General features: G+C 46.9%; 1 protein-coding gene across 4 annotated transcripts in view; it reads right to left on the reverse strand.

The window, feature by feature from the left end:
• Nucleotides 1-26911, reverse strand: part of MYO1C (myosin IC) — a 57699-nt gene continuing 30788 nt past the window's right edge. For 3 of the 4 annotated variants that reach the window (XM_055001095.1, XM_055001092.1, XM_055001093.1), the window contains exons 2-32: nt 21270-21425; nt 20697-20812; nt 18255-18453; nt 17569-17649; nt 16650-16829; nt 15632-15730; nt 15394-15507; nt 13761-13832; nt 13430-13549; nt 13150-13235; nt 12674-12779; nt 12016-12096; nt 11272-11363; nt 10507-10601; nt 10318-10364; nt 10071-10151; nt 9813-9918; nt 9276-9393; nt 9057-9170; nt 8892-8968; nt 8721-8789; nt 8160-8244; nt 7733-7892; nt 4762-4845; nt 4327-4420; nt 4191-4246; nt 3756-3891; nt 3288-3358; nt 2985-3082; nt 2431-2530; nt 1-1906 (exon numbers count right to left, since the gene is read on the reverse strand). In XM_055001095.1, the coding sequence (XP_054857070.1) occupies nt 1880-1906; nt 2431-2530; nt 2985-3082; nt 3288-3358; nt 3756-3891; nt 4191-4246; nt 4327-4420; nt 4762-4845; nt 7733-7892; nt 8160-8244; nt 8721-8789; nt 8892-8968; nt 9057-9170; nt 9276-9393; nt 9813-9918; nt 10071-10151; nt 10318-10364; nt 10507-10601; nt 11272-11363; nt 12016-12096; nt 12674-12779; nt 13150-13235; nt 13430-13549; nt 13761-13832; nt 15394-15507; nt 15632-15730; nt 16650-16829; nt 17569-17649; nt 18255-18453; nt 20697-20812; nt 21270-21395 (3090 nt within the window). In that variant the 5' untranslated portion in view covers nt 21396-21425 and the 3' untranslated portion in view covers nt 1-1879. Of the gene's footprint in view, nt 1907-2430; nt 2531-2984; nt 3083-3287; nt 3359-3755; nt 3892-4190; nt 4247-4326; nt 4421-4761; nt 4846-7732; nt 7893-8159; nt 8245-8720; nt 8790-8891; nt 8969-9056; nt 9171-9275; nt 9394-9812; nt 9919-10070; nt 10152-10317; nt 10365-10506; nt 10602-11271; nt 11364-12015; nt 12097-12673; nt 12780-13149; nt 13236-13429; nt 13550-13760; nt 13833-15393; nt 15508-15631; nt 15731-16649; nt 16830-17568; nt 17650-18254; nt 18454-20696; nt 20813-21269; nt 21426-25807; nt 25822-26911 lie in introns of those variants that run through there. The other variant, XM_055001096.1, reaches the window with a different exon arrangement.

Raw genomic sequence — 26911 nt, forward strand, 5'->3', positions numbered from 1 at the left:
AAATTTTAGTAAAAATTTATTTGGCAAGTATATCTCGATTTACCTAGCACAGTGCATAGAGCATTATATTTTATATACACGACACCATAAACAGCATTTATCCCCAACAGGAAAAGACAATCCGCTGGGCCTTGGGCGGCCACTGCCACCAGTAGGGGCTTTCACAGAGAAACAAAATGATACATGCATGAGCTTTCCAGCCAGTAATACAACTCAGCCTGCCTTAAAGAAACTTCTTACAGTTGGGAATGCAGAATAAGCTTGTTTCCTGGTTTTTGTACCAAAGTTGTTTCTCCTGCCCATGAAGGATGGATGAACATAGGGGATAGCTGAAAAATCACAACCTTTAGTTGTCAAAATGGGACGTGGCGGAAGAGCATCTTTACTCTGTGGCTAAATTATGTCCTATAAAAAGTTAGAATGAATCAAGCATAGATAGATGATTAAAAAGGCAAAACCTCTGAATCGGTCATTGGCATTGTGTGCATCAATCAGGTGTGCCAAAAGAACTATTTGACATAAAAGTGCTAGTAAATAAAGCAAAAAAGAAAAATGGTGAATTTCTGTTGCCCAAACTGGAGATTAGTGTTGTAGCAGCAATAACATTGCTTTTAAAAAAATTACATTCTCTTTGAAGCGCTTGTGACTCTGAAAAGCAGGGCTCCACCAGTAACAGCTAAACATTGACAAGCTGATTATTTGTGACAGGGTATTTTGAAAAGGCATTTCTAAAGTGAATTGAGAATGGGATTTAAGCAAGGAGTTTGTTGTAAAGAACTAGGTGCAGGGGTTGTCGATCTTTTAAAGCCTGCGGAGGCACCTTTAGAATCGAGGGTGGGAGCTTCACTCCCAAATGGGTACTGCAGGAAGTGGGAGACTAGCCTAAAATTGGTGCCTCAGGAGGTGGAGTAAAATGCAATACTGCCTCTCCTCACACTGCAAAGGAATCGCAGAAGGGGAATAAAAAGAAAAAAAAGAAAGCCCATGGAGGCAGGAAGGAGAAAAAACTTGAAATGGAACCACACACTGACCAAGGAAAGTCTGGTCACTAATCGAGTCCATCTGATGCATCAGTGGCTGCAGCTGGTATTGCAGCTGTGGAAACCCCTTTGTTTGAGTAAGGCCACCAATAACAAGACCTGCCTTACAATGGTCCCACCAACGTCCTGAGAAGCTCAGTGGGCACCAGGGGAAGTACTGATGGGCATCATGACAGCCACAGGTGCCTCGTTGGGGAACCCTGAACTAGTCATTTGCTATGGGGACAGAGTACAAGTACCGCCAAGTCATTCAAACAAGTCTGAGGTGTGGAAAAGAGATAAGAGAGACGCTGTGTCTGGCAGAGCCCCCCTGAATCTAGGAAAGGCAACAAAGATGCAAAAGTGCCTCAGCTTGTTGCCACAACCCAATCAAAACCAATGATCTTCATAGTGCAAACATCCCATACCACAAGCTAAGTGGATGTATTTACAAACTGTACTCTATTATACATTATGGCTTTTAATATTTTCATACAAAGCATCAAAAATCTTAGAGAAAATTTCTTCATAGACTATTTTGTAGTATAAAGTTTGGCATTTCACTGAATTGGCTGATGCAACACTGCAGATTTCCCCTCTCTTGCTTGCTGTTGTGTGTCAGGAGTTGATGGTGCCACCGAGGCCACGTGCTACAAGGAAGGAGGATGGCTTTTGTTTGATAGGATGCGAACCAAGGGTACAATTAAAGATGGATTCTTTGGATGTGCAGGTCTTTGGTAGCTATAAAAGATTTCAGTAAAGCAGCTGTACCCACCTCCCTCAAGGGCGGCAGGGAAAAGGCCCAGCCAAAGATACATGAAGTAGTCAAAGAGAAGTCTTTGCAAAATGAGCACCTTTCGTCATCGAGAATTCAAACGAGGAGCCACCTGAGAAGGAGACACAGGTAACAAGAGACAGCAAGTTTTACCACTATTCTCAACCATTAGTTCAAAGCCCTTGCTTCCGGATGGCTATCCTTTAGCCTAGCGCTACCCCAAGGAGCTTTGCCCAAATCCGCTAAAATCTGATATAGGATCATAAGCCAAGAAGTTCCTAAACACTGAGGGCAGCTTTTGAGGAAAGGGAATTTAAGTAGGATGCGACTCTCCTTGGTGCCTATGTATTACAGATCGCAGGGTAATAAGCATTTTGCTGCTCCGCTCCACAAGTGGAAAATGCAAAATTGTTGAAGGCAGTGGCAATTTGTGGCAAATTAAAACAGCAAGAGGAGTTTGGGATTGGGAGGGAAAGGAGTCTTGCCTGCTGCCCTACACAGGTACAGCAGACTAGGAGCTAGACAGGAAGTGGACATGTTGGAGGAGAGAGGAAAGCAATCTATAGAACTCAACTCTTGATGAGAGGGAATGACACTCCTGGCATACAGACAGGCAGTCGGCGACACAACACTCACCACAGCAAGATGGCCGTTCTTGGCTTTGGCTATGAGTAGTTCAGATCCTGATGTGAAATCAATGATGCCTTCTTTGCCTTGTCCAACGGTGAATTTTATGCTGTGGAGAAAAGAGAAGAGTTTGCACCAACTCCACTCGGGCATTCCAACTCTGCCTTCGCTAAAGATCATACTGTTTTGAGGTGGAGCGGCATGGGTGGTTCCTGCACAAATGGGCACAACCTACAGTCCCAGCACTAAGAAGATGGGATGAGAAAAATCATACGGATGCAATCTGTGATGCTTCCTTGTCCCCCAAAGTGCTTTGGCTACATCCCATAATCCTTACTGTTGTCCTGTAAATTAGGTTACAGTTGTTAGTGGCCTGTTACAGGTCTGAGACTGAAAGAACTCGGAACTTTCAGTTAATAGCGCAGTCTCTGAGCCTCTGTGCTCATCAAGATACAGCACAAGTCAGCTTAAAGTCTCAGCCAGCAAGTAGACAAGGCCCAAAAAACTCCTAGCCTTAACTCAAGGGCTCCCACAAAGCTCCTCCCTGGCCACAGGCAACTTACCTGCCCTGGTTGATGTTCACGTTGTTCACTTTGTTGGCACAAATGGCGATCTTGGTTAGAGTCTCAATCACAAAATCGCTTTGTAGTACAACATCTCCCTGAAAGAAAACCAAACGGTCTTTCCAGATAGGGTTGGGGACTGCCAAGGAGGACCATTTGCTGTTCCTTCGTTTTGCCTTGGTGCAGCCCCCTTTTTCACTGCCAATTTCCCTATCCCAAAATAAAACTCTGATTGCACACCACAAGATGCCACATCAAGGGCTTGCTATGTGATGGCCATTGCCTCAGCATGGATCTTGTTACCTTCTGCTTGTTATCCTCCCGGAGTACGTGAAGAACAAAGAGATTGTCGCTCAGGCTGCTGAGTGAGATGCCTGCAAAGCAAGGAAGGGCTCAGAGAAGTTCTCCTGTGAGGCAAGCCCAGCTGCCTCTGTTTCTGTCCCCAGTGTCACCAAAGGGTGCACAAAAACCATGCTATAAGACAACCTTATTATTGAACTAGAAAAACACTCCCAAGTTGAGGCAGACAGAAGCAAGGCAGGGGACCATGGGATAAGGACACTAACCTGTCCTAGCCCAATGTCACCAGCAAATCAGATGGAGATGATTCTTTTAAAAACCCAGAAACAAAATTATGGCCCCCCGGGGGGGGGGATGACAGACGGCCAACCTTTTGCACAAGGATGGTAGAGAAACCAGAACAACAGAAATACAGCTAAGAGGGTTCACTCCATCCACCAAACTAGTAAAACGCTCTGCCCCTCTTCTCACCTGTCAGGTTGGCATAGTCAATCCGTTGCTTGATTTTGGACTCTTCGACTAGCACAGCTGCATTCTGAGTGAGCAGCAGCTGGCGAGCTCTAGCCTTGTAGCCTTTCCGGTCATACTTGATCACAGGAACTGCATACTGAAGCAAGTGGTGTTAATTCCAAAAACATGCATTTGTGGTGCATAGAAGAGCCGCTAACTTTTAACCAGGCTATGAGAGGAGGGGATTTGAAGGCCCCTCAGCTGTCACTGGGCCTCCCTTTCTCAGGCTTCAATTAATGTAAGCCCTTCCTCTGTTCTGGCTTTCTTCCAATTGGCCTTCCTTGAGAAAGACCCAAAACCATCACTGCACTTGACCTATCCTACAGCACCCTCTGCACCATGCAGCTGTGCCTTGAGTGACTCAAAATGATACCCTGGTAGGGTCTGAAGGCTTACCTTCAATGACTCATTTCCCAGCACCTGAAGGACTTTGGCGCTGATCTCTTCATTACCTGCCAAGAGAAACCAGGAGGAGGTGGTTAGGAGCAGCTCATCAGCAGTCCAAAATGTGGCCAGCCTGAGCAGCACTTACCAAGCCGAGTATTAAGGAAGAGCCTGGGGACACTCTGAGGATAATTGTCCTTTTTATCCTTAAAGATCTCACTGGCCACCACTTTCTGCTCCAGCTGCGGGGAGAGAGGATGGGGGAGAAGCAGGCAGAAGAGCCAGTGTCAGTGCAGTCAAGACAAGGTAGTTTAACCAGGCAACAGAAAGGCAACTTGATAACCACATAAAAGGCGAAATCATTTCATGTGGAGGCAAGCAGAAAGGCCCCATTCAACACAGTATAAAACAAGGCGATAACAGCCAATGACAATGATCCATAAAAGCTCATTATGAGAAGCCAACTGCCCCATGGGGTACCCAAATCCCAGATTATTGTTGGAAAAACAATGTGGCCAAAACCCCTGACAATGGGGGGGGGACTAGGTGTGCATTTGCCAGGAAAGCACCAACTGCTTCCTACCTGCTGTTTCCACTCAGGGCTGATTCTCTTGCAGTAGCTCCAGACCATGTTCTGCATACAGAGCGCTCTCAGCAGCTGAGATGCCTGAAGAAAAAAACAGAAGCAGGGAACTTGAGATGGAAACAGGCAGCAGCCACAAGCAACAGTGGAGAAGGGGCAACTATGCTAAGGAAGAGGGAACTTCCTCTGCTAAAGCTATCCCTCCTCCATCCACAGCCATAATAAAATGATTCAAATGGGGAGGGGGGACATGCCCCAACATCTTTCAATTGAAGATTGTCCATAGTCCCTCCTGAAGAAACACATCTAGCTTCCATGAAGGAGGCTACAGTGGCTGTTCCACAGCCTTGGAAAACACTGACTTGGAATGTCCTCTCTCAGCCATTCACCACCATCCTATTATCTTTAAAAGTGCAACATTCTATGCAGCCTTTATCTGCCCTGGCTGACTGTTCTATTGGAGGCTGGGAAGGTAACTCAAGGAAACCAAGGCCACCAGAAATGAGAAAATCTGAGTTAATTATGCCACTTTTTAGCGATCCCAGGATCTGATGTAACATTTTTAGTTTAGCTGGGATTCTTTAAGTGTAGTGGGGCATTTCAAATGTCATGGATGTGGGATGCACCCAATCCCTGGCTTCAATCTGTGGCAAAAATTAAATGTGATCTATGGAATATTTTACAAGTGTAATGGAGGGTTGCATAGGAACAACATGGATCCTTAGTGCAGTCTTTTATGGGAAAGGAACCTTCTGTGATATTCTTTCATAAGTTTCTAACATTTGATATGAATGCAACAATGTCATGATACCAATATCGAGAGAGTATTTCTACACATCTTCTTACACTCTGTTCAGTGCATCCCTACATGCCAAACCCTAATTCTTCACATGAAATCAAGTATTTAAGAGTAGGGACTCTCAAATTTTCCTTAGCCTTTTCATATTAAATAAATGGTTAGCTGCAAAAGTAGTATGGTCTCCTCCTACAAAACAATTCATGTTTTGATAATGATTGATGCCTTTTATCTTTTGGAATGCTCTAACAGCACTTTTGAAATAAAAGGGAATACAATGAACAGAGGGGATTCTGCCTTCTATGGATATAAAATACGGATCTGCAGCTACCTGCATGTACTCTTTGATCTCCTTGGAGATGAGGTGTTTTGAAAGATGTCAGTAGACCAGCCTTCCAGGGGAGTCAACAGGGAGAACCCAGAAGTTTGCTTTCCTGGATTTCAGTGAACATCTGAAATAATGTCTTAAAGAAGCCACCTGCTTTGGAACTTTTGACTTGCCTGCTGTTTTGTGATCCTGAAATATTGTGATTTTTTTTTATTAATATGCTAAATTTCTTAATGGTACCAATGGTAAATTGATTGTGTATACTCTGTTATATCCTGTGTGCTGTTATAAAGTTCATTATCACAGGTGTCCTACAGGGTGTGCCGGAGCTATTTGTGTCACGTTGCTAAAGAACTGAGTATAGGAGCACATAAACTTGTCCAGGTCATCCAGTGAGTCTGTAAGGGATTTAGAATTTGAATTCAAGTGTTCGTTAGATGACTGGTTTCCATTTTGCCTATTGTCAGTGAAAGCATAACCTTGGAAAGAAGACAAGGTGAAGGCGTCTTCCTTCCACATTGATCTGTCAGTGAACCCCAGCACCTACACAAATTCCAAAGGTCTACAAGTCTACAGCAAATCTGTAGGGAGAACTGTTCCAAGGGAATTTTTCCCTCTATCCATACTGGTATCTTTGATTGACACTGGAATCTATACTACCCCACTCCTCATTGAATGTTCCCCAGTCCACAATCCAGTTACTATGCACTGGACTACACTAGAAGTAGGCTCAAAAACTTGCAATACCTACCTGTAAAGATGCTGATATGCTGGCAAAAAGGGCAGGGGGGGGGAGACTAGGGTGGGCTGGACACTTGGGAAGCAAGTCAAGCCAGGCCCAGCAATGCATCTCAGGGGTCACCAACTTTTTCTGAGTAATGAAAAATAACCCAAGCTACTAACCAAAGGTATTGCCAAGTTTTGTTATGACCTAGAAACAGCACACGAGTCCTAGAAACTCATTTGCCTCATTTTTGCAGAAAATTACAGACATGGAGGGGAAACAGTGAAGAGTCGAGAGAGTAAGTATAATAAATCAGATGAGATTCTCTATGTGGAGACTTGAACCACTTTGGTAGTTTAATGGATGATGAGAGGAGTCAGGTTCTGGCCTGTCACGTGCAGAGGAAGTAAAACAAATTGCAATCAACTAGGCTCCTCTGCTTAACGATCTCTTTCCCCCTCCCATTCTGTAACTTTTTGTAAAAACGGAGCAAATGAGTTTCTTCCCATTGTATTTGAAGAAGTGAGCTCTGTCTCATGAAATCTCATACTGGAATAAATGTTAGTGCCACTGTTTTTCTGGTTCCCTCCAGTTATGATCGCATTTCAGGTTTTCCCTCCCCCTCTCTTTTGGAACATAAGATCCAAAGACAAGGAAAGAATGGATTTGATTTTTTTTCTTTTTAATGCTACCAAATTTGCATAGGTTCTGAGCAATGGTTTGGCTCTCCCTTCTAGACTAAGCCTAAAAAACGGTATAATCTAGTTCTCCCTTGTAACAGGAGAATCAAGGCTAGAGAAAGTGGAGCTCTCAAGGTAGGAGGGTTCTCTAGCTATCAATTCTCAGAGGCCACAATGAAGAAAACAGCAACCTAATCTGATTTATTAACATCAGTGGCCAAGGATTGGCCTTGTGTTGATCCTACCATCAAAAACCCTTAACAGCCTGCAAGCAAACACTTCAGATTGGTTTTGTACAGCATGTCGCTGAGGAAGATCATGAACTGGTGCAAAGAGAAGTAGGTGGATTGTACTGAGAAGGTAGAAAGGGATAGAAAGAATTTCTGTGGGGAAAGCCTATTTTCCTTCCAACGCCTGAGAAATGTCCCGTCCCCTGGAACTACCTCTTGCAGTGATGGTGGAGGTACTGGCCAAGATTTATCCAGAACATTCTTCGGCAGGTTACGCTTCAGGTTCATCAGGAAGGCGTAACGGATGTAGTCGAGGAAGTATTCGTTCTCGGGGCAGCGAGGGTAGTTCCGGTAAATGAAGCCCTTGATGAATCTGGATGGGAGGAGGATCAAGGGAGGAAGACACAGAAAAAGCCTTGGTTAGATGGGAAGAGCATGGTTCCTGACCCAACTGGCATTTCCCATCCCCCCACCAACTCTCCCCGTAACTCTGCAAAGAAGCAAGAGCATGAAGGAGGCATAACGAAACAGGCAAAGCTAGAAGGCAAAGCACAGCAGTGACAATGGTGAAGGAGGTTCTGCTCTGGTTCACTCCCAAGAGAAAGTACAATGGATTTGTGATTTTTTTTTTTTTACACACCGTCGAATGGTCATCACAGCCCACTTCTTCTTGGCAGCCTTGCAGCGTCCCAAAGTCCCACGCCACCAAGACTGAATAGTGATGGCTGGAAATAATGAAGAAAAAAAATGTTCTACTCAAAATGCCTCCCAAACACCTTGCTGAAAACCTCAGGGATTCTGCCTGCAGCCAATCACACTTTTTGTCTTTGCTCACAGCAGAGCCCACATCAGCAATTAAAACTGTCACAGATGTTCAGCATCACATTCCACCTGGGAAAACATAGCAGGGCCTTTTCTGGTTGGCTCCACCCTTCTGGAGAGCTCTTCCAGAAAAAAAGGCCCACAATTCAGCAGCTTTGATTTCTGGAAACTTCAGGTGTCCAAGCAGATTTAAGGGTCTGATGCTGCTTTCAGCAGCTTTATTTAATTGGTTTTGTTTTGGTAACTGTAACTCACAAAGTTGTTGTGTAGATGGTTGTATATTGCTTCACTCACTGATGGTGAGAAGCGATGACTAAACCAACAAATGAGAGCAAGTTGTTCTGGTGGGAAAACCACACGGAGCTCCCTGCCTGCCTACCTGCACTCTTCATCTGCTGGAATTTCTTCCGCTGGTGGAAGCCTCTCCAGGATGCCTGGATCTTTGTGGCTGAAGAAGAAAACAAATGACTGCAGATGTGCAAAGGCAGCAGCGAGTGTCACACCACACAAACTTAAAACATCTGGTTTTAAAAAAAAACCTCTCGCGCACCCAGGCTCTGCTTCCGGATTTCCAGGGCATCTTCAGTCGCAAACAGCGTCTTGGGGAAACGGATAAAGATTTTTGTCCTGGAAATAAAATACATCAGTAAGATATCAAAGACTTTGCCCTGCTCCCAGGAGAGAACACAGCCAGGCTCCAGCTACAGACACAAACCTGCCCATCTTAAACTCCTCTTGCTTGTAACCCAGGTGCTTCAAGAGCACAGCCACTCCATCATGGGGCCGTCCATCCCAGGTGGGCCAAGTGTCAGGACACAGTGATTTGTACCTGGCAAGCAGAAAAAGCTACATGACCGAAAGAAGCAACAATGCATGAGCCCTGTAGGGAATGTGTTCATGCTGCTGAGACAGCTACAGCCTGCCTCTCTCTTACCTTTGGAGGAAGACTTCATATTTCCGTCGATAAGCAAATCCAGCCCTTCGCACTCTCAAGTTCTCCATCAAACCCAAATATTTTACTTGATGTCGGATCAAAACTTCATCAAAACGGCCTAGAAATGATCAGAACAAAAGGGGAATGATCGTGGGCGCAAGTTTCTCTGTACCTCCAAGGGGCACAGAAGTGTGTACATAGCACCACTCTGAGTGCCAATCAAGTGACCCCCTCAGGCTGTTTAGCTCCAGAGCAGAGGAAGTCTGCTACATGACATCGTGGCAGACAAGCCAGCAATCAGCCTTCTCTTGAAACCTTACAACTGGCTAAGCTGACCAGAGCCTTCAGTTCATGACTTCAGGAAACACTTTACAGTTATAAGCAAACGAGAATTCAGGACTCAGCAAGAACAAAGCAAGCCAAGTGGGGTGGCTCAGCCCACGTTCAGGATCCCCCAGACTTTTCCCAGTGTTCCCAGTCTCAAGGAAGCCCCTGAGACAGGAGTGACCCAGGAGAAAGTCCCAAATTCGAACATACCAGCCTGTTTGGCATCATTAGGCTTAATGCAGCGAATATAAGACGGCTCCTTGGACATCAGGATTTCCATCAGCTTTGAGAGGCTGTTCTTAAACTGAGTCACTGCCTGCAAGAAAGGAGGAGTGAGGGGAAAACAAGAGGGAAGGGCCAGCCTGCTTGAGGGGGTATGAGCTAGGCACTGAGCTCAGGTGGGCTAGCCTGCAAGAGCAGAGAGCCTACAGCAACCCAAGACACACCACACTATCTGGGGGTTCTTACCGTCTCTGGCCTCTTCTTGTCAGTCAGCTCTGTCCTCTCAAAGCACTGGTTAATGATGGGATTCTCTGAGTTGCACATGGCCTGGAAAGGCAGCAAAAGAACCCACAGAAAATCATACCAAACCTCCTTAGGCTACAGTCTCATGTCTTTGATGTATCACTTTGGAGAACATACTTCACAATCACCACAAACAGACAGATAAATTCAGCATCCTACACTGCTCTGTCATCTTCTAGTTGGCACTCACCTCCTTCAGGTTCCTGAAAAGGAGATCATTGTTCTTATCCAGGAAACCTTGGAAGGAAAACAGGATACCAAGAACTTGAGCAAAGAGAAAGGAAGCTTGGAGGGGGCTGGTTCAGGACATGGGAGGGTAGGGGGAACGTTACTTGCTAGGATTGGAGCATAGCTGCATGGCTACACGGAGGACATTTACCTGCAACACTGTAGGTAACGTCCCCAGCATAATGCAGGAGACGGAATTCTTCTCGGCCCAAGGACTTCCGGGTCTTTGCATCTGCCAACTTGTGCCTATGGAGAAAGCAAATTCAGTCTGTTGACAGCAAGGGAGGTCTTCACAAAAGCCAGTTTGGTGTAGTGGTTAAGAGCCGCAGGACTCCAATCTGGAGAACCGGATTTGACTCCCCACTCCTCCGCTTGAAGCCAGCTGGGTGACCTTGGGTCACTCAGAGCTCTCTCAGCCTCACCTATCTCACAGGGTGATTGTTGTGGGGATAATAACACACTTTGTAAACTATGAGTGGGCATTAAGTTATCCTGAAGGGTGGTATATAAATCAAATATTATTATTATGAAAGGAAAGCAAGAGTCCAGAAGCAGCAAAGCTGAGTAAGCAATGAAGCCTTTCAGACAGGTTCCACTCCAAGGAGTTGGGTGGCAATGGAAACCACTGGATAGGGGGCACCAAAGAATGGATGGTGGGAGGGCAGCCCAGGTCCAGTAGACAAAACTTGGTCACAGCAGTTCCTGGGTCTAACAAAAATCAAACTGACTATTATACAATGAACAGTTTGTAATGGAAACATTCTTATGCTTTGGAGGTGTCAGCTATGCTGAGCCTTCAGGGAGGAGGAGGAAGAGCTTTCAAATGCCTGGTGGGGTATCACACCCACAGGTAGCAGGTCCTTGACCTACATCATCTGCTGGACCAGGCTTGTCTCCAAGGAGGCAGTCAACTCACGTGAGGAAGTGAGGGTGGTTCTTGATCGTCTCCTCCAGCTTCTCCAAGAAGGTCATGTCTGTGGCTTCTCCTGGCCTCAGACACTCCTCGTCCTGCCAAGAGGAAACCAGAATGGGGAAGTCCAACAGTGCACTGGGAAGCTGTCTCTCGCTTTCTCACCCCAAACAATGTCAATCCACTAACTACAGCCTTGGCTGATGGAAGGAACCACTTATCCCCTCCTCTCTAAGGATATGTTTCTAAAAGTGGGGTGGGGGGCTGCTTTGCGGCAGCTGCTATAAGCCACCAGCCCAGCATAGGAAGAGGCTCCTTGTCCTATGCCATGAGAAATGTGTACTGCTAAGGGCCATTGTGAAAATGCCTGGGCAGAAAAGGCTTGAAGACTGCCTTAGAAACACTCCCAGAGACAAGGGGAGATGGAAAAGTCTGGAGTCAGCTGCCGTTTGACAACATGGGTAGGCAAAGGCTTTGCAACCAGGCTGCAGGCACAGTGAGTTCCCTGGGAAGCAAAGCTGGCTGGTACCTCCCAGAACAGGGCCAGGGACCCCGCTGATACAGTTGCAAAACACAGGAACAAACTCCATGTGTGGCATCTCCATCTATGTCTGCCATTTTCCATCATTTTCCCTTTGAAAGCCTACGTCAACGAGCTGCTGGATTTCACATGAAGGTGACAGGCCCCCCTGCCCCCCGGTCCTCCCATTCTTCCCCTCCCCACTCTTCTAAATATTACTGATGACTTACCAAAATTGAAATGATGCCTTTGAATTTCTCTTCCACCAAGTCACAGATGATTTTGTTGTTAAAATACTGGACTGGCTCCCACTGGCATTCGCAAAGGGAGGCAAAAAAACAAGCTGAGGGGGAACTTGAATACAATCCAGAAACGAATGAGTGAAGCATTCAAAGCACAGGGGAGCTAGCCAAGGGGCTGCACCTATCTGCATTCACAACATCTGACCTGAGGAGAGGCAGGCCGGTGGACAAGCCTCCGAATCTGGGCATTTCTTTAGCCTCAATGGAGGCCAACTTTTGCAGTAGCTTGCCTTTCAGAAACACCGAAGGCAGCTTCCAACCCAAAATACAATACAGATATAACAAAGCAATTAAAATTCCAAACACAACAGCATGGAGGGGAAACATACAACAAAATCACTGTATCAAACACAGCACAGCACAGCCAGCTCCTATCAGGGATCAGATTGCCCAACAGCTGGCAGGAGAAGCACACTTTCAGCCCTTCAAGCGAGAGAGAGGGCAGCACTGGACACCTCCCGCAATCGCGAAACGGGGGATACAGTCAGTGTGCCTCAAATGGCAAGCCAGCCTCTGCTCTCCCCGGAGCGAGTAACCCAAGCCCCTCAGCTGTTAAGCCTGGAAAGAAACCTTTGCTGGTTCTTACCGCTATGCCCTCTGCCTCATACTCCTCTTGCTCAGATTTCAAGGTGAGTTCGATGAAGAGCTGCTGCAGTTTCTCATTGCAGTAGTTGATACAAAACTGCTCAAAGCTGCAAACGAGCAAGACAGTCAATCCATCGAGTCAGACGCAGCCCTCATTGAAAGAGGGTGAAGTTCAGCTCTAACTAGAACAGTCCTCAGCCACAGGGGCACATGGGGTCCCTTAGTCACAGTGGCAAGGAATTCTCACTCCCCAAGTGCAATTTCATTACCATGCTCTCCATTGGGCCTTTAGTGCTCGCTCTGTTGCCATTGACACAAGCACAGGAAGGGATATTCCAGGCAGTCTCTGATTATCTGAAAGCCATCCACTCTCTTCCAGGGCCCACCACTCTTCCACCAATGTGTAACTCTCCCCCCCCCCCGCCTTAGAGGACAAGAAAGAGGGGAGACCAATGGCCAAGGGGGATGGGAACCCACCTGTTGTGTTGGAACACCTCAAATCCATAGATGTCCAGCAGTCCAAGTACGGTGGAGCTTCTTCTCCAGCCCAGATTCTCCGTTTCCTGCCCAAAGGGATAAGAGATAACCAGAGAGGCAGGAGGACCACCCACAACCTGTCTGAATACAGCCACCCTTCTGTGTTAAGGGGATGATGCTCCAGAATCTTGTTTACTCCAGGACTCGCAACCTGGAGAGCAGACTGTCCTCAGGCCACCAGGAAGTCACACGTTCCCACTGCCCATGACAGCAAGCTCACCTTGTATGTGAGTGACTTGTTAATCTTATTCACAAGCCAGGAGAATGTGCGCCCGTACACTGCTTTGGCAAGAGCATCTCGTGCATAGGCTGCCTGCTCCAGATTGAGGGGGCTGATCAGCTGCGAAGAAAGGGATAAAAAACCAATCCTTTTAAGTCTTCCTTCCCTTCCAGTGTACCTCCCCAAAATCCACAGCTGTGCCCACCTCAAGGACTGGTTCTAAACAAGTGTGGAAATATCCAGAGCACTTCCCTTAGCCCCTGGTTCTGCAGCAGAAAGCATGCCAGACAGCTGTCTTCCACACAGCTGTGCCATCCCGTGGTTCTCTCACCTCTTCCCCCTTTGCAATGATCTTTTTGTGGGTCAGCGCTTCCCGGAGCAGAGAGCCTTCAACACCCAACAGCTATGGCCAGAAAAAAGAAATCCAGTTACCGTCAGCTGCACTATAAAACAGACTGGCAGTGATTTGTTAAAGTCTTAACAACATTTATTCTAGCATAAGCTTTTGAGTCAGGGCACCAGATACATTGAAGTGTATACCCAAGAGGCTGATCCATCTATAAACACAACAGAAAGGCACGGGAGGAGGGATGTGTTACAAGAAGATCCAATCAAAACTGGCCTCCCTTTGTAGCATCTCTCCCCATTCCACATTTCTATTGTGTATATAAACAGATCAACTTAATGGATGTACAGTCCATTTAGTTGAGATTGACTCAAGAAAGTGTTGTTAGTCTCTAAGGTGCCACTGGACTCCTGTTTTATTTTGCTACTACAGACTAACATGATTACCCCTCTAGAATTAGCAGCTCCACTGAACCCCAGATACTGATCCTGATAGGGAGGGGAGGGGGGCAAGGAAGTCCTTTTAGCTTCTCTTCCTCTTCCTACAGCTGCCACTGCCTCCTCCAGTAATTAAGAATGACGTTGTTGAGAGAGAAAGCCCAACCACCTGTCTCTCTGGAACAATGGGGAAAGGACGAAGAATGCAAAGCCAGAAAGGGAGCTCTTTCCTTTGTAAGTCTTTAATATGGTGAGCAAGAGTCAAGTCCAGTAGTACCTTGAAGCCCAACAAGATTTCCAGGCTATAAGCTTTTGAGAGTCAAGCTTTGATATCTGACACAGGCAGCCTGACTCTCAGAAGTTTATACCCTGGAAATCTTGTTGGTCTTTAAGGCGCTGCTGGACTCAAATCTCGCTCTTCTGCAGCAGACCAGCATGGCTACCCACCTGAACCCCTCTGCCAGGGTTACTGTGTTTTCTGTTTATTACATTCTTCCAAGGAGTACAGCATGGCTTATTGGCCCTTCCCTCCTCCTCATTCCCCTCCCTTAAAACCCTGTGAATCAGACCAGGGAGAGGGGGTGTGACTGGCCCACACTAGATCTGACCCCAGGGCTCCCCAGTCTTACCATCAGTTATCTTTTGTCATTGGCTACCTGGGAGGCCTGTTATCCAGCAGAAAGGAAGCATTTAAATATTTTAAATAATCACACATTCCACAATGGTCATCTGTGACTGACAAATGACAACCATTAAAGAGTTTTGAAGAGAGATGCCCAAAAGAAAGTGGCAAAGCCAGCACATCCCACTGGGCAAAGTGCATGTTATGTTTTCTAATGAGTCTTGTGGAGTTTCAAAGTTATGCAAAGAACATCCCCTTGCTGCGGTCCCGAGGCAAACTGGGCCCCTCTGGGCTTTAAAATGGTACCCCCCCCACAGCTATTGTGCGGCTGCAGTGGAAGTGACTTGGATCTGGGGGGAACCTAGGCCCAGTTAGTCAAAAATCCTACATGTATAGTTTGGTCCTGGGAGATGAGTGATCACTGGATGGCCTCGAATTCCCATCAGACAGAGGGAGTAGTGCTGGGGACACCAGAGGAATTGGCCTGGAATCTCCAAAGGGGAATCACCAGGGGATCTGGTCATGCTAACAGTTCAACCTGCAAAGCTTCCCCACTCACCCTGGCCAGGTATTTGATCTGGTTCTCCGTGACCACTTGAGCGTTGCTCTGTTCGTCGGCAGAAAACTGCACATTTCCCAAGTGCAGCACACTGGCAACAATGCTCAGCAAATTCTGTGGGAGAAGAGCAGTGAGATGGAGACTCCAAGCCCCTCTGCAGGAAGAGGGCAGGAAGAGGCAAGACTTCCCCCTCTCAAGGAACAGCCCCCCTAGAAGAGGAGGCAGGAGTGCCTCTTACCTCCACCTCGTTGTCATTGAAGTTAATGACCGACAGAGCCTTGCGCACGACTTTCCAGTCACTCTTATCATTGATGGAGCTGACTTTCGCACACTGGCCCTGGAAATGAATATAAAGAGCAGAGTGAACCTCACAGCTGGGAAGCAACAGACTAGCAGCAGTTCTGCCAAGCCACTCTCTGTTGCTCTCTACTAAAGGAAGATAATTGTCTTTCCAACCTCCAGGAAAACATGACAGCAGCCTCCATAACAAGAAGGGCAGAATGACTGCTGAGTCTTGATGGACATGAGCTGCTCTGTCATCACTGATACCCAATGCAGTTCTCACCTCCAGCCCACACTGAGAACCTCCAGGCACATCTCACACACCACAATACTACCATGCCATGGCAGGGTGCCTCTAAAAGGTGTAGGGGGGAAAGGGGGAAAGTAAACCTACAACACATGCTCCCAGGGCCAATGACGTCACTTTGGGTCAGCTGGAACAAGGGGGGAGTTTTAAAAAGTTTAAATCACCCTTGGAGAAAATGGTCATGTGGCTGGTGGCCCCGCCCACTGATCTCCAGACAGAGGGGAGTTTAGATTGCGGTGTGGAGGGCAATCTAAACTCCCCTCTGTCTGGAGATCAGGGGGTGGGGCCACCAGCCATGTGACCATTTTCAAGAGGTGCCGGAACGCCGTTCCACCGCGTTCCAGCTGAAAAAAAGCCCTGCAAACAAGACACATTCACTGCAAGATCCTAATGCAGAATACATGAGTGAAAAAGGTCCCAGCACTTACAAGATCTTGTAGTCAGAGAATTTTGCTTGCCTTAGCTTATACATACATTTTAACAATGATATCAAAATGTGTTTGGTCTCTTGTTCTATAATATTAGGAACATTTTCTGCAAATTCATTATGATCTTACTGACTTCTAAAGCGTAGGTTGTTCTTCCTTTCTATACTTTTTCCTCTGCTATTTTTGCTTCTTCTTTTTTTTTTTACTCCAGAGGGCCTCTGCCAATCCAACTCTTGTACCTTCACTAGATAATGGTATTGGTGGGGGTTCTTCTCAAGCCCCAGCCTCCTGAGCAGGTCTTCTTCCCCTCCCTCCAGCAGCTGATAGAATATATGGAAATTCCTCTCTCCGTGATTCTGGTGCACAACACGGGACTTCTCCAGAAGGTAGTTCAGGATGTGGCCTCCAATAGGAGCTCCCTAAGCCGAAACAAACAAGCACACACTGTTGGTGAGAAGGGGCTGGAAGAGGAGTGAGCATGAGCACTGGGAAAAGGTGTCCATGGGAGAGTGCTGAGTGGGACCCCTATAGACCCTATAAACCACACAGAGCATTTGCCAGGCACTCAGGATCCATCTCAGAAGCTACAAAAGAAGGATATTAACTAGGATGTCAGGATATGCTTCAGACTCACCAGGGGAATAACCTAGCAATCTGGTTCTAAGAGGTACGCATTCTGTGATGGACCACCTTGCTGATGAAGGCTGTAACTCTTGACTCTGGGGATTTGTGATGGGGCAACATACTGAGCTGGTCCCAGTCTGGCAGACCCATTCACTCATGGTAGGAGCATCCACTGATGTGCAACTTTTTTGCACAAAATGGGCATTTAGCATGGCTTTTCTCAAATGTCTGTTTCATGGACAAGGGAAAAGGAGAGTCCATGAGTGAAAACTGGGAGGGCGGTGCTACTACAGGCAACAAGTGGGCCCAAAAAAGGGGGGGGATGACTGATACCCCCCACACACACTTGAGCCATGCACCAAAGCCAGTTTGTGTGCGCCCTCTCTCTCTCTCTCTCTCTCTCTCTCTCTCTCACACACACACACACACACACACACAGCTGCATTAGAATAGCCATTTAATTCTTCACAACCCCAAACTCCTAACAGGTCCCAGAGAATCCCTCCAAAGAGGAAGCAGTTTCCAGATACACACCTTGTAATCAAACTGGACATCCATGTATTTCCCAAACCGGCTGGAATTGTCATTGCGCAGGGTTTTTGCATTTCCAAAAGCCTAATGAGAAAGAGAGAGACAAAAAGCAGTTGGCCTCTGGTTAAAGAGAAAGGAATCTTGCATGGCCACTCCCAAACTAGCTCCCCACCACTGCACAGCTGTCAAGTGTATGCCAATTCCACAGGCGCCGTTCACAGCTGTTAATGCCGCACGGCTTCCGAACTTCCTCTCTGCTTCCCAACAGCTAATGGGGAAGGAGGTGCAAGAGCATTGCTGGCTGGGGTTGGGCCATGACCAGATCTGGCCGTCGTTCGATGCGAGCCCCCAAGCTCTGCCAAGGCATGCTGGTGGGTGGACTTTGCTTTTCACAACTGCTGCTTAATAGGTCCCCACACACTGGCTTTTTGCCGAAGTCAGACTGGCTAGCAACCACCGACATGCCATGCACTCCCCCTCCCAGTAGCATGTAGCTAACTGAACTGCATTATCCAAAGCCATCGACCTATTTTTTTCCTCAGGCAATGTGGACCAAATCACTCTCTCGTTGCCCCTGCTCTTGTCAAGAGACACATGGAGGTGCAGAATGATCTTGCCTGGTTTGGACAATGTCCCGTTCTCTCTTAAATCTGACAGCCAGGGAAAGTTTTTTTTTTGTCACAGGTTACCTCAAGGACTGGATTGGACTGCAGGAGCCTGTCCTTCACCGTTTCCACTTGGTCACTGGCAGGGCACGTCATGGCATAGTACTGCAGGATCTTCTTGGTGGCCTCAGTCTTGCCAGCTCCGCTTTCCCCAGATATCAGGATACATTGGTCTTTCCTCTCTGTGCGCAGAGAGCGATACGCATTGTCCGCAATGGCATAGCTAAGGAGCAAGGGCGATAGGTGTTACACCAGCAGCACATGATCAGAATCTTGCCAGGAGTAGAGGAATCACGGCAAGTTTCAGTCCAAACTCAAGGAAAGCCAAGAGCTTTGCCCTGTTGACGTATTTCTAGGAGAGGACTGCCTGGCAATCACATTGCACATGTTTAGATGATCTCCGCGGCACAAGATTTCTGTAGTGGAAAATCCCTCCCAGAGGGATGGTTGGCAGAGTCTGAATTCCAGACAAGCTACCGGAGATGGATCTCCTCATTCCACTCTCAGAGAAAGGAGAGCGCTTTAAAAAGGGGGCCGATACTTTGTACATCTACTAAGCCACCTATCTTTTCTTTGAGGAAGGGAAGGTAGGGATAATCAATAAAACTCAGTGCTGGCCCTGCACCGGAAGACATCTCAGTGATCCTGTATATTTTGTTTCATGCTTATTTCCAAAAAAAACCAAAACACTCACAGCTCATCAGCTACAGTAAATTTTTTTAAAAAGAGTCAAGGCTCAACAATGTTTTTCTTTAAATGGGAACTGGGAAATGTTCATCTCACTATGCAAACAAAACTGCTGGTCTGGTCTCTTAGCAACGCGAGAAATACTAAGCGAGGAGAACAGGGAAAATCCCATCCCCTCCTTCCTCCCTCCCTCCCTCACATACATAGTTTTCCTGCCATTCACCTTACCCAGACGCGAGCCATCGAGATCCAAAACAAGCCAGCAGCAACATTTCTTGGCATACGGCAAAGCGCCCATCCTTTCTTTCATGGAATGGTCCTAAAGATCTCTCCCTCCCACTGTGCAACCTGCCCTTGATCAATCCCCTCCTGCTGAAAGGAGCAACTAGGAAGGGAGGACTCAAAGCCATCATCTCAGCATCAAGGGATACCGCTACTGGTTTATTTAGGCTTTCAATCTGACTTTGTATTTAGAACAAAGATGAGCCAACAGTGTAAAATAAAGCAAATTAAAAGCTACAGACTAAGTATTCACTAATGTGAATAATTCTCCAGCATCCCATGAGTCCGCAGTCACAGTGGAGGCCAATTTTTCCTGGGCTGAAGTTTGCCCCCTGTTATGGCATCTTCCTTATGGGAGTCGCCTGGGATTGATACCACAATGCTGGTAAAGAAATTTGGGGGGGCTAAAGATGTTTGTTACAATGGGGCAATTTTTACTTTGTGGTTTTCTCCTTTTCAGACTTTTATTGCATTATGTACTCTAATTTTAATGCTGAGTTTTATTTTTCAATTTTATTGTAAGCCAACTGTTGGGCCTGTATAACAATACAGCCTTTAAATCCAAGTACAATGGCAGGTTCAGATGACAGGTAAACTGACAACCATCACCAAAAAACTTGCTCACTGTAGCCTGAAGTGATCAATTATTGTCTCTAGTCAAAAGACAGGTGACCACATACCCATGGAGTGGCTATAGGGAGTAAAGCAACACTGGACTTGCAACACTGGAGGAAGCTATAGACTGCACCTTCATATAGTTTGGGGATTTACCAAGCAAGGCCTGATTCATGGACATAGAACTCCACCCTGAAAACCAAGGTAGAACACTTGCTTTGCCTGCAAAAGATTCACAGTTCAATCCCTAGCATTTCCAGTTAAAAAAGGATCAGGTCTTGTGAAAAACACCTGAAGAAGGGTTTAAACTAAGCATCTGACTCAGTATAAAACAGCTTCATGTGCTCATCTAAACAGGGAGCTTTGCCACCTCTCTCAGATGCTCGGGCTCCCAACTTTTGCCTGACTCAATTTTCTTCACTGTGGCCAAGGCAAGAGACTATGGTTGCTTTCATACCCATTGGATAATACACTTTCAATGCACTTTAGTGATGGTTTGCAAGCGGATTTTCCTGTGTGGGAGTGCACTATCCAAAGTGTATGAAAGCAGCCTACACAGCAGGACATTAGAGTTCAAAGAGCATTTTCCAGGACTTGTCACTCCCAGGAAGGGGAGGAGAGCTAACCCTCAGCTTGTGGGCAGGGTGTACCCCATTTCTCCCGCTCTCCATAGGTGGGCACTTACAGCCCAGATTATAGGGGTTTCATGCCTACTTCACACTGGGCACGGGAACTGTCCTCCCATTGAAATGGTTCTGCTGAAGGGAGGCAGCTGGATGTGCTATGAAGGCCAGGAATGCACTATGGCAGTCTGTCTGGATTTGTGAGCATCAGGACCAATGACTTGATGGGTGACCCCGCCCCCCACCCCCAGCTACTCACAGGTGAGGAGAGACTTCGTAGAAGCTGACACCACGGTAGCGGTCCATGTGCTGCTTGCTGTAGATTTCCAGGTCCTTGTATGGGTTCACTGAGACCAGGACAGAGCCAATGTAGGTCTAAGGAGGGAGAAGTTGACGAGTCAGGCAATACTTGGGGCACATGCAGAAAGAACCATGTGGCCATGCGCTTTAAGGGTTTTAATATTCCTAATTTTTGCTGTTTTGGAAGCCCTGTGAGGCATGAGGAGAGAGATCCTTGGAAAAAACAGTTTTCAGCTCAAAACATGTCTAGAGTATTTTGGCTGTGAAAGCGTAAGAAACCAAGTGGCATTTTAAATGGTTTGACTCCTATAAGAAGGGTACTGGCTGGAAGAAACCAAGTGAAGAAGTGCATGCATCACTTATGGCTCAGGATCTGCCAGAGGCAATCGTCTGTGATCCTGTGCTCCACAGGTAAGCCAAACCAGGTAAAAAAGCAAATGCCGGGAGTCAGAGTTGGTCCCCGAGGCCATGGGGCAACCACACTGCTGGCTCAAGGAGAACTGCTAACATATTCCCTTGTTCTGATACTCACATAGATCAGATTTTCCTTGAATCGTTTCCGGAGATTTTCAATAAAAGCCGCTTCGCTAGTGAAATTCTCAAGGAGGACAAAGTCCTGGACTCCCACCCGATCCCGGGCTGTCAGAGCGTTCTCCATTGCTAGCTGTGCTCCAACACCTCCAACAGCCTGCAAACAAACACATACAAAAATTAGAAGCTGGGTGCAAAAAGCCATCAAGACCAAGGAGAAGACGAGGAAGGTTACGGACAAAAGCCCTAATGAGTGGCAGCAGAATGTCACACTTTTCATTGTGCCTTGTGGTGCAAGTTGACAACAATAGTTTTGTGGATTGGTGCGGTTTATGAAAGCAAATGCAACCTGCCTGCAATATCAGTGCCAGCAAAGAGGCAGGATGCCCCACATCTGGAAGAGCCAGATTATGCTTTGTTCTTGCAACAATTGCCCAAGCCCACTTGCTAGCTGATTGACATGGTAGGAATTGCCTTTTGGCTAAGTTGCACAGATCTTGAACATTATTGCTGCTGCTGTGCTCTCTGACTGCACTGGCCTGACAACATAGTGATCCAAGAGGGCAGTGGAAGGCAGAGCAGAGCTGTAAGTTTACATTGCAGTGTAATTCTCCAGCACTGTGTAGGACTTAAAGAAAAGCAGCAAGGAAGGACCTGGCATAAGAGACCTCATCCAAGCTCTGTGTGGCTGCCTCCTCCTCCTCCTCTACCTCTCCTGGTGGTGCCCGTCCACCCCAGCATGGAGGAAAGCCAGGGGTCTGCTTCTTGTACTTTGCTGACTTCCCAGGCCAAATGCCACTGCTCCTCCCTCCTGCGCTCACCTCCTTTGGCCCATGCTGGGGCAGATGGTACCCAACAGGAATCAGAGATCTCTTCAGCTGAATCTGCATCCATAGGCCCTCCACATTCATGACTAGTGCGGCAAGAAGACCGTACTGTCCCCAACTCCTTGCTGGCTACAGTGAGCTACAAGAAACAAGCCTGCCTCACTAGCATCGTACAGAGCCCCTTGGAGAGAAAACCTACCACACCAGTAAGAACATCTCCTCCCCTTAGTTATTCCCTTGAGAAGGGAGGGAGCTGCACCTGCCCAGGGATGTTTTTCATCTCTTCTTGCCAGTTGCCCTCCACGGATAACAGATGGCAAATTTGGCTTCCCTACTGGGGGGCTTCTCTGAGGCAAGCTGGGGGCAGGGAGATGCACAACGGCTTATCGACAGGTCACAAAGCAAAATGGAAGAGCTCAGTTTGAGTTCAGACTGTAGGAGAGTGAGGATGGAATCAGCCTAGGAGTCACTTCTGAGCTGGAAGTCAGTCGCCTTGAAACAGAGAGGTTCCCTATGGTAACTTCTACCTAAAGAAAGCCAGTGTGGTGGTGTGGTTGTGGTGTCAAACTAGAATCTGAGAGACCCAGCTTCAAATTTTCACTCAGCCATGGAAGCTTGCTGGGTGACCTTAGGCCAGTCACATACTGTCAACCTAACCTCTTTCACAGGGCTGTTGTGAGGATAAAATGGGGAGAAGGGAACAACGTAAGCTGCTTTGAGTTCCCAGTGGGGAGAAAGGTGGAGTATAAATCAGACAGACAGATGATGGGCCTCAGAAAGAGCCATCACGGGCTATACACACATTCCCCACAGCAGTCCTGAAACAGGCTGCTTCATACTAAGAAAAGCAATTTCACTCTGGACTAGACTACTAACAGGCTCACGCAAGTGATGGACACAGGTTGCTTAACAGGAACAGCAACCAGGTATGCCCAGACGTCCATGCCCCCAGAGCATCAACCAGGAGGGATGCCTGAGGCTGTCAGACCATAGCCAGAGCCAATATTTGGGCTCAGCAGAAGGCGGCAGCCAGACTGAAGAGATCCACCTGCCCATACCATTGGACACACTTTCCAAGCAAAGCCCTTGCCCTGGCTGCTAGGGTCTGGCGTTTTTGTCACACAGGTTTCTGCATTTGCATGACCACCCATACATCAGCCTGCTGCTGCTGGGAGAAAAATGCAATTTTACAGCGGCTCTAGTGCTATCATCACTGGAGATCACACTACATATGGAGATCTCAAGAAGCTTGGTGCGGGAGGGAAAATGCCACTGGATGTGTATTGAGTAGCTAGCCCTAGATAAGCCCTCCAAGCAGGGGCAAAAAAACAAACAAAGATCCCTGCAAAACAAGGAGGGCACCTGTTACTGGACTCTTTTGTGTTCTGGGGGTGGAAACTGTAACCTAGCAACCTAGGAGAATTTTCTCTGGCCTGATACTCTTTAATGCCTCTCTGCACCTGATCTGCTTCCACCGTAAGTGGTGCTATAGGTACCATACACAAAACACCCCCCTGGGCTTGTCCTGAAAAAATTGTTCATTGGCCTGATTCTTCTTTGGAAGGAAGTTTGAGTGAGCACCTCACTTTCTGATCGGACCTCCTTCTGAAGGATCCCTTGACATTTGAGCTAGCCAGGAGAAGCCTCCCTTTGGCCAAGCCTCTTCCACATGCCCACTGTGGGGAAAGTGATGCATCGGGGGCGGGGGGGCGGCAGTGGTATCTGATGTCTTATAAGCTTTAGGTATCAAGAAACTGCTTTATTTTTCAATTCGGCACTCTGCATTTTTTTACCAACATTCGCTTCTTTATGCAACCATAGAATAAAACCTTATTCTTCCAATTTGTTCTCTGAGTCTGAGCCTGCTGTTCAAGCACACTCTACCAGCTAAGGGAGAAGGGGTGGGATTTTTCCCTCTCACACACACAGATTAAAACCAGACTACAATCAAGAAGAGAACTACAGGCGGTTTTAACACAAAACAGCGATGAGGGGTCAAGGCTCTTTCGCACCCCACTGACCCCCACAACTTAATTACTGGGTGAGATTGTGCCCTTCATTTGTAATGGAAAGTGCACACAGTATGCTTTCTAATCCAAGTTTCATTCTTGCAGCCGCCACCACCAGCATGCTAGTCAGGGGGGTGGGGTCTGGGCTTGGCACAGAAAATACACCAAACGCACTTCCTTCTCCAAGCTACCACCAGTCAGGCTGCTGCTGGGATCGCTGGATCCAGGCTGCTTGTTGCATAAGCAGGTGGCTGCGGTATTTTCCACCCGCTTCGGCTGCTGAGCCAGCGATGGCCTTTCCCAATCAAAAAGGATCTGGCCACTGTGATGAATGCCCTGGTAACACATGCATTAGATTACTGCAATGAGCTCTACATGAGGCTGCCCTTGAAGGCTCTCTGGAAGCGACAATTAGTGCAGAAGGCAGCAGTAACAAACACAGAAGAAGGGGAAAGGAAACTCAACCCAACTCAGCAGGTCAGGTAAGCAAAAAGGTTGAGAAGAACAGATAATGACCCAGTGAAGCAGGATATAAATTTAATAAATCCGCTAGAAGTACCAACAAAAAAATATAAAATGTGGTACATTAACAAAAGTCATTAACCAGTTAAGATAACAGCACACGAAATCGTACAGCTGACCACCAAACATGTTTCAGCAAGAAGTTGCCTTCATTAGTGGAAAAAAATATTAAGAATTATTTGTACCGTCATATAAAATGACAATATAAACAGATGTTTCCTGCTGATCAAGTAAAGTGCACCATTGACTGCAGAACTGGTATCATCCTATACATCTTTAAAATGATGCCACCCAGTTTACACTGAATTCCCTGAAATCTGATCGATCATACAACTTTCTCACTGGAAATACCTATGTACTTAACCGTTCACAAACAGTGCATCAGTACCCTATACAATTTGGGGTCAGTATATGTTAAGGACCATCTATTCCTATATGAAGCTACCCAACCACTAGTCATCTTTAAGGATCCTACTTTGGGGGCTCCCACCACCTGAGGCCAGATGGGGAGGCAGTCGGAGAAAGGGTCTTCTCGGTTGTGATGCCGAAACAATGGAATTCCCTCCCCAAGGAGATTTGTCAGGCCCCCTCTACCACTGTCTTTTCCCAGCAGGTGAAGAAATTTCTGTTTTATCTGGCATTCCCTCACTCAGCCTCCTTCCTGTTTATGTATTTTGTTTACTTGTTTTTAATTGTTTTATATAAGTATGCATTTTTAAAGCTGGTTTTAATGTTTGTGATTGTTTGCCACCTTGCGGGTCCTAAATTGGGTGGAAAGGCAGCATTAAAACATTTTAAATAAACAAAATATATTCTTGAGAGATCTTGTTCAGTATTTTTTAGCTACAATGTATGCAGTCATGCAGACATCATTTCTCGATTTTTTGTTTTTTTTTAAAACCCTCCCCACTGCAATTTTAATTTTTTTTTTTTTAGCTTTGGCATTTTTCTGCAAACCTGGGGGGGGAGGTCTCCCATTTCTGTACCTGGCTCTTTTGTGCAGATTTTTGATCCATACTCTGATATACGACAAGTGGGATCCCACAAGGAGTTCACGGGAGAACAGAAAATCCCACCACCTCCCCTGGGACTCACTTCCTCCTTCTGCCTCTTTCCCCTGCTGCATCCATTTCTTCTCCACTGCCCAACCACCACCACCTTCCTTCCCCTTGCCGTCTCACCAGTGCCTCATCCTCCTGCCACCATTGCCTTCCTTGTCCTTCCTCTACTCTGGCAGCTGCCACCTTCATGTTTGTGGGGATGCTAGGCAACCACCCCACATGGCAAGTGACATTTCACAGTGCAGCGTTACAAGATCTTATTCTTTTCTTCGAACATTTTTTTAAAAATACCGCTCACCATTTTTTTCACTTGTCAATTTTTCTGCAAACCTGAGGGTTCCCCCAGATTTGTAGAAAATCCCTCTATACCCCAGACTTTTTGATCTGCTCCCTGAGGCCATGCTCAGAATTAGCATTTAAATGCTGTATTATGAAGCTCCTTTTTATATTGTTTTGTGATTGTGAAGCTCCTTTGCACGTGGTGTTGTAAAATCCAACCAAGCACCACCACCCTCTTTGCAGCCACCTGCAACTGATTACACCATTTGATCTGGTCGGGGCAGATTCTCGTAGGGGCACAGCAGGACTCAGCAGTTCCACCGCTAGTTGGGATGTGCTTGGTACTTGAGAGCAAGCTCTGGCCTGGACTTCCAGCAGCAATGGCTGCCAATTGGGTCAACTGGTGAGCCAATCTAGCATAGAGGTGATGGGTGAGAAGCCAAGTTGCTTCCCCCTCTGTCTTGCTCGTTGCTGCCAGGTCTAGCTGGTTGACGCTCAACGTTCCAGACTGGCTGGGCTCGCAGCTTTCCAGGGACACAAAGGCCAGGCTGCAAGATCATGGGGGCAAAGCAAGGTTCTTTTTAACTACTACATGGCAGAGCGGGCATCTCAAATTGTGCTTCCAACATTCAGAAGAGAATCCTTGAGAACAGCAAAGGTTCTATTTCAATCCTACTTCAAGTGCACCTGCTGATGTGATGTTTGTGGCAATAAGAGACCGTCATCCTCAGACTGTCCCCTCCCTAATGGCACTGTACCCTCATCTCCCAGTAGCAGGCACCACAGGTTTCCCAGTTAGGCATCGCATCAAACCATGTGTAACAATCATGCCCTGAAATTTACTGTGCAAAGTAGAGGAAATCAAACTCCTGGATATTATTACAGAACACCATCTTCCCAGGACAAGACAGGCAGGCCAATCTATCAGTGTTCACTAACTTCGGA

Source organism: Eublepharis macularius, chromosome 17 (assembly GCF_028583425.1).
Source record: "Eublepharis macularius isolate TG4126 chromosome 17, MPM_Emac_v1.0, whole genome shotgun sequence".
Taxonomy (NCBI): domain Eukaryota; kingdom Metazoa; phylum Chordata; class Lepidosauria; order Squamata; family Eublepharidae; genus Eublepharis; species Eublepharis macularius.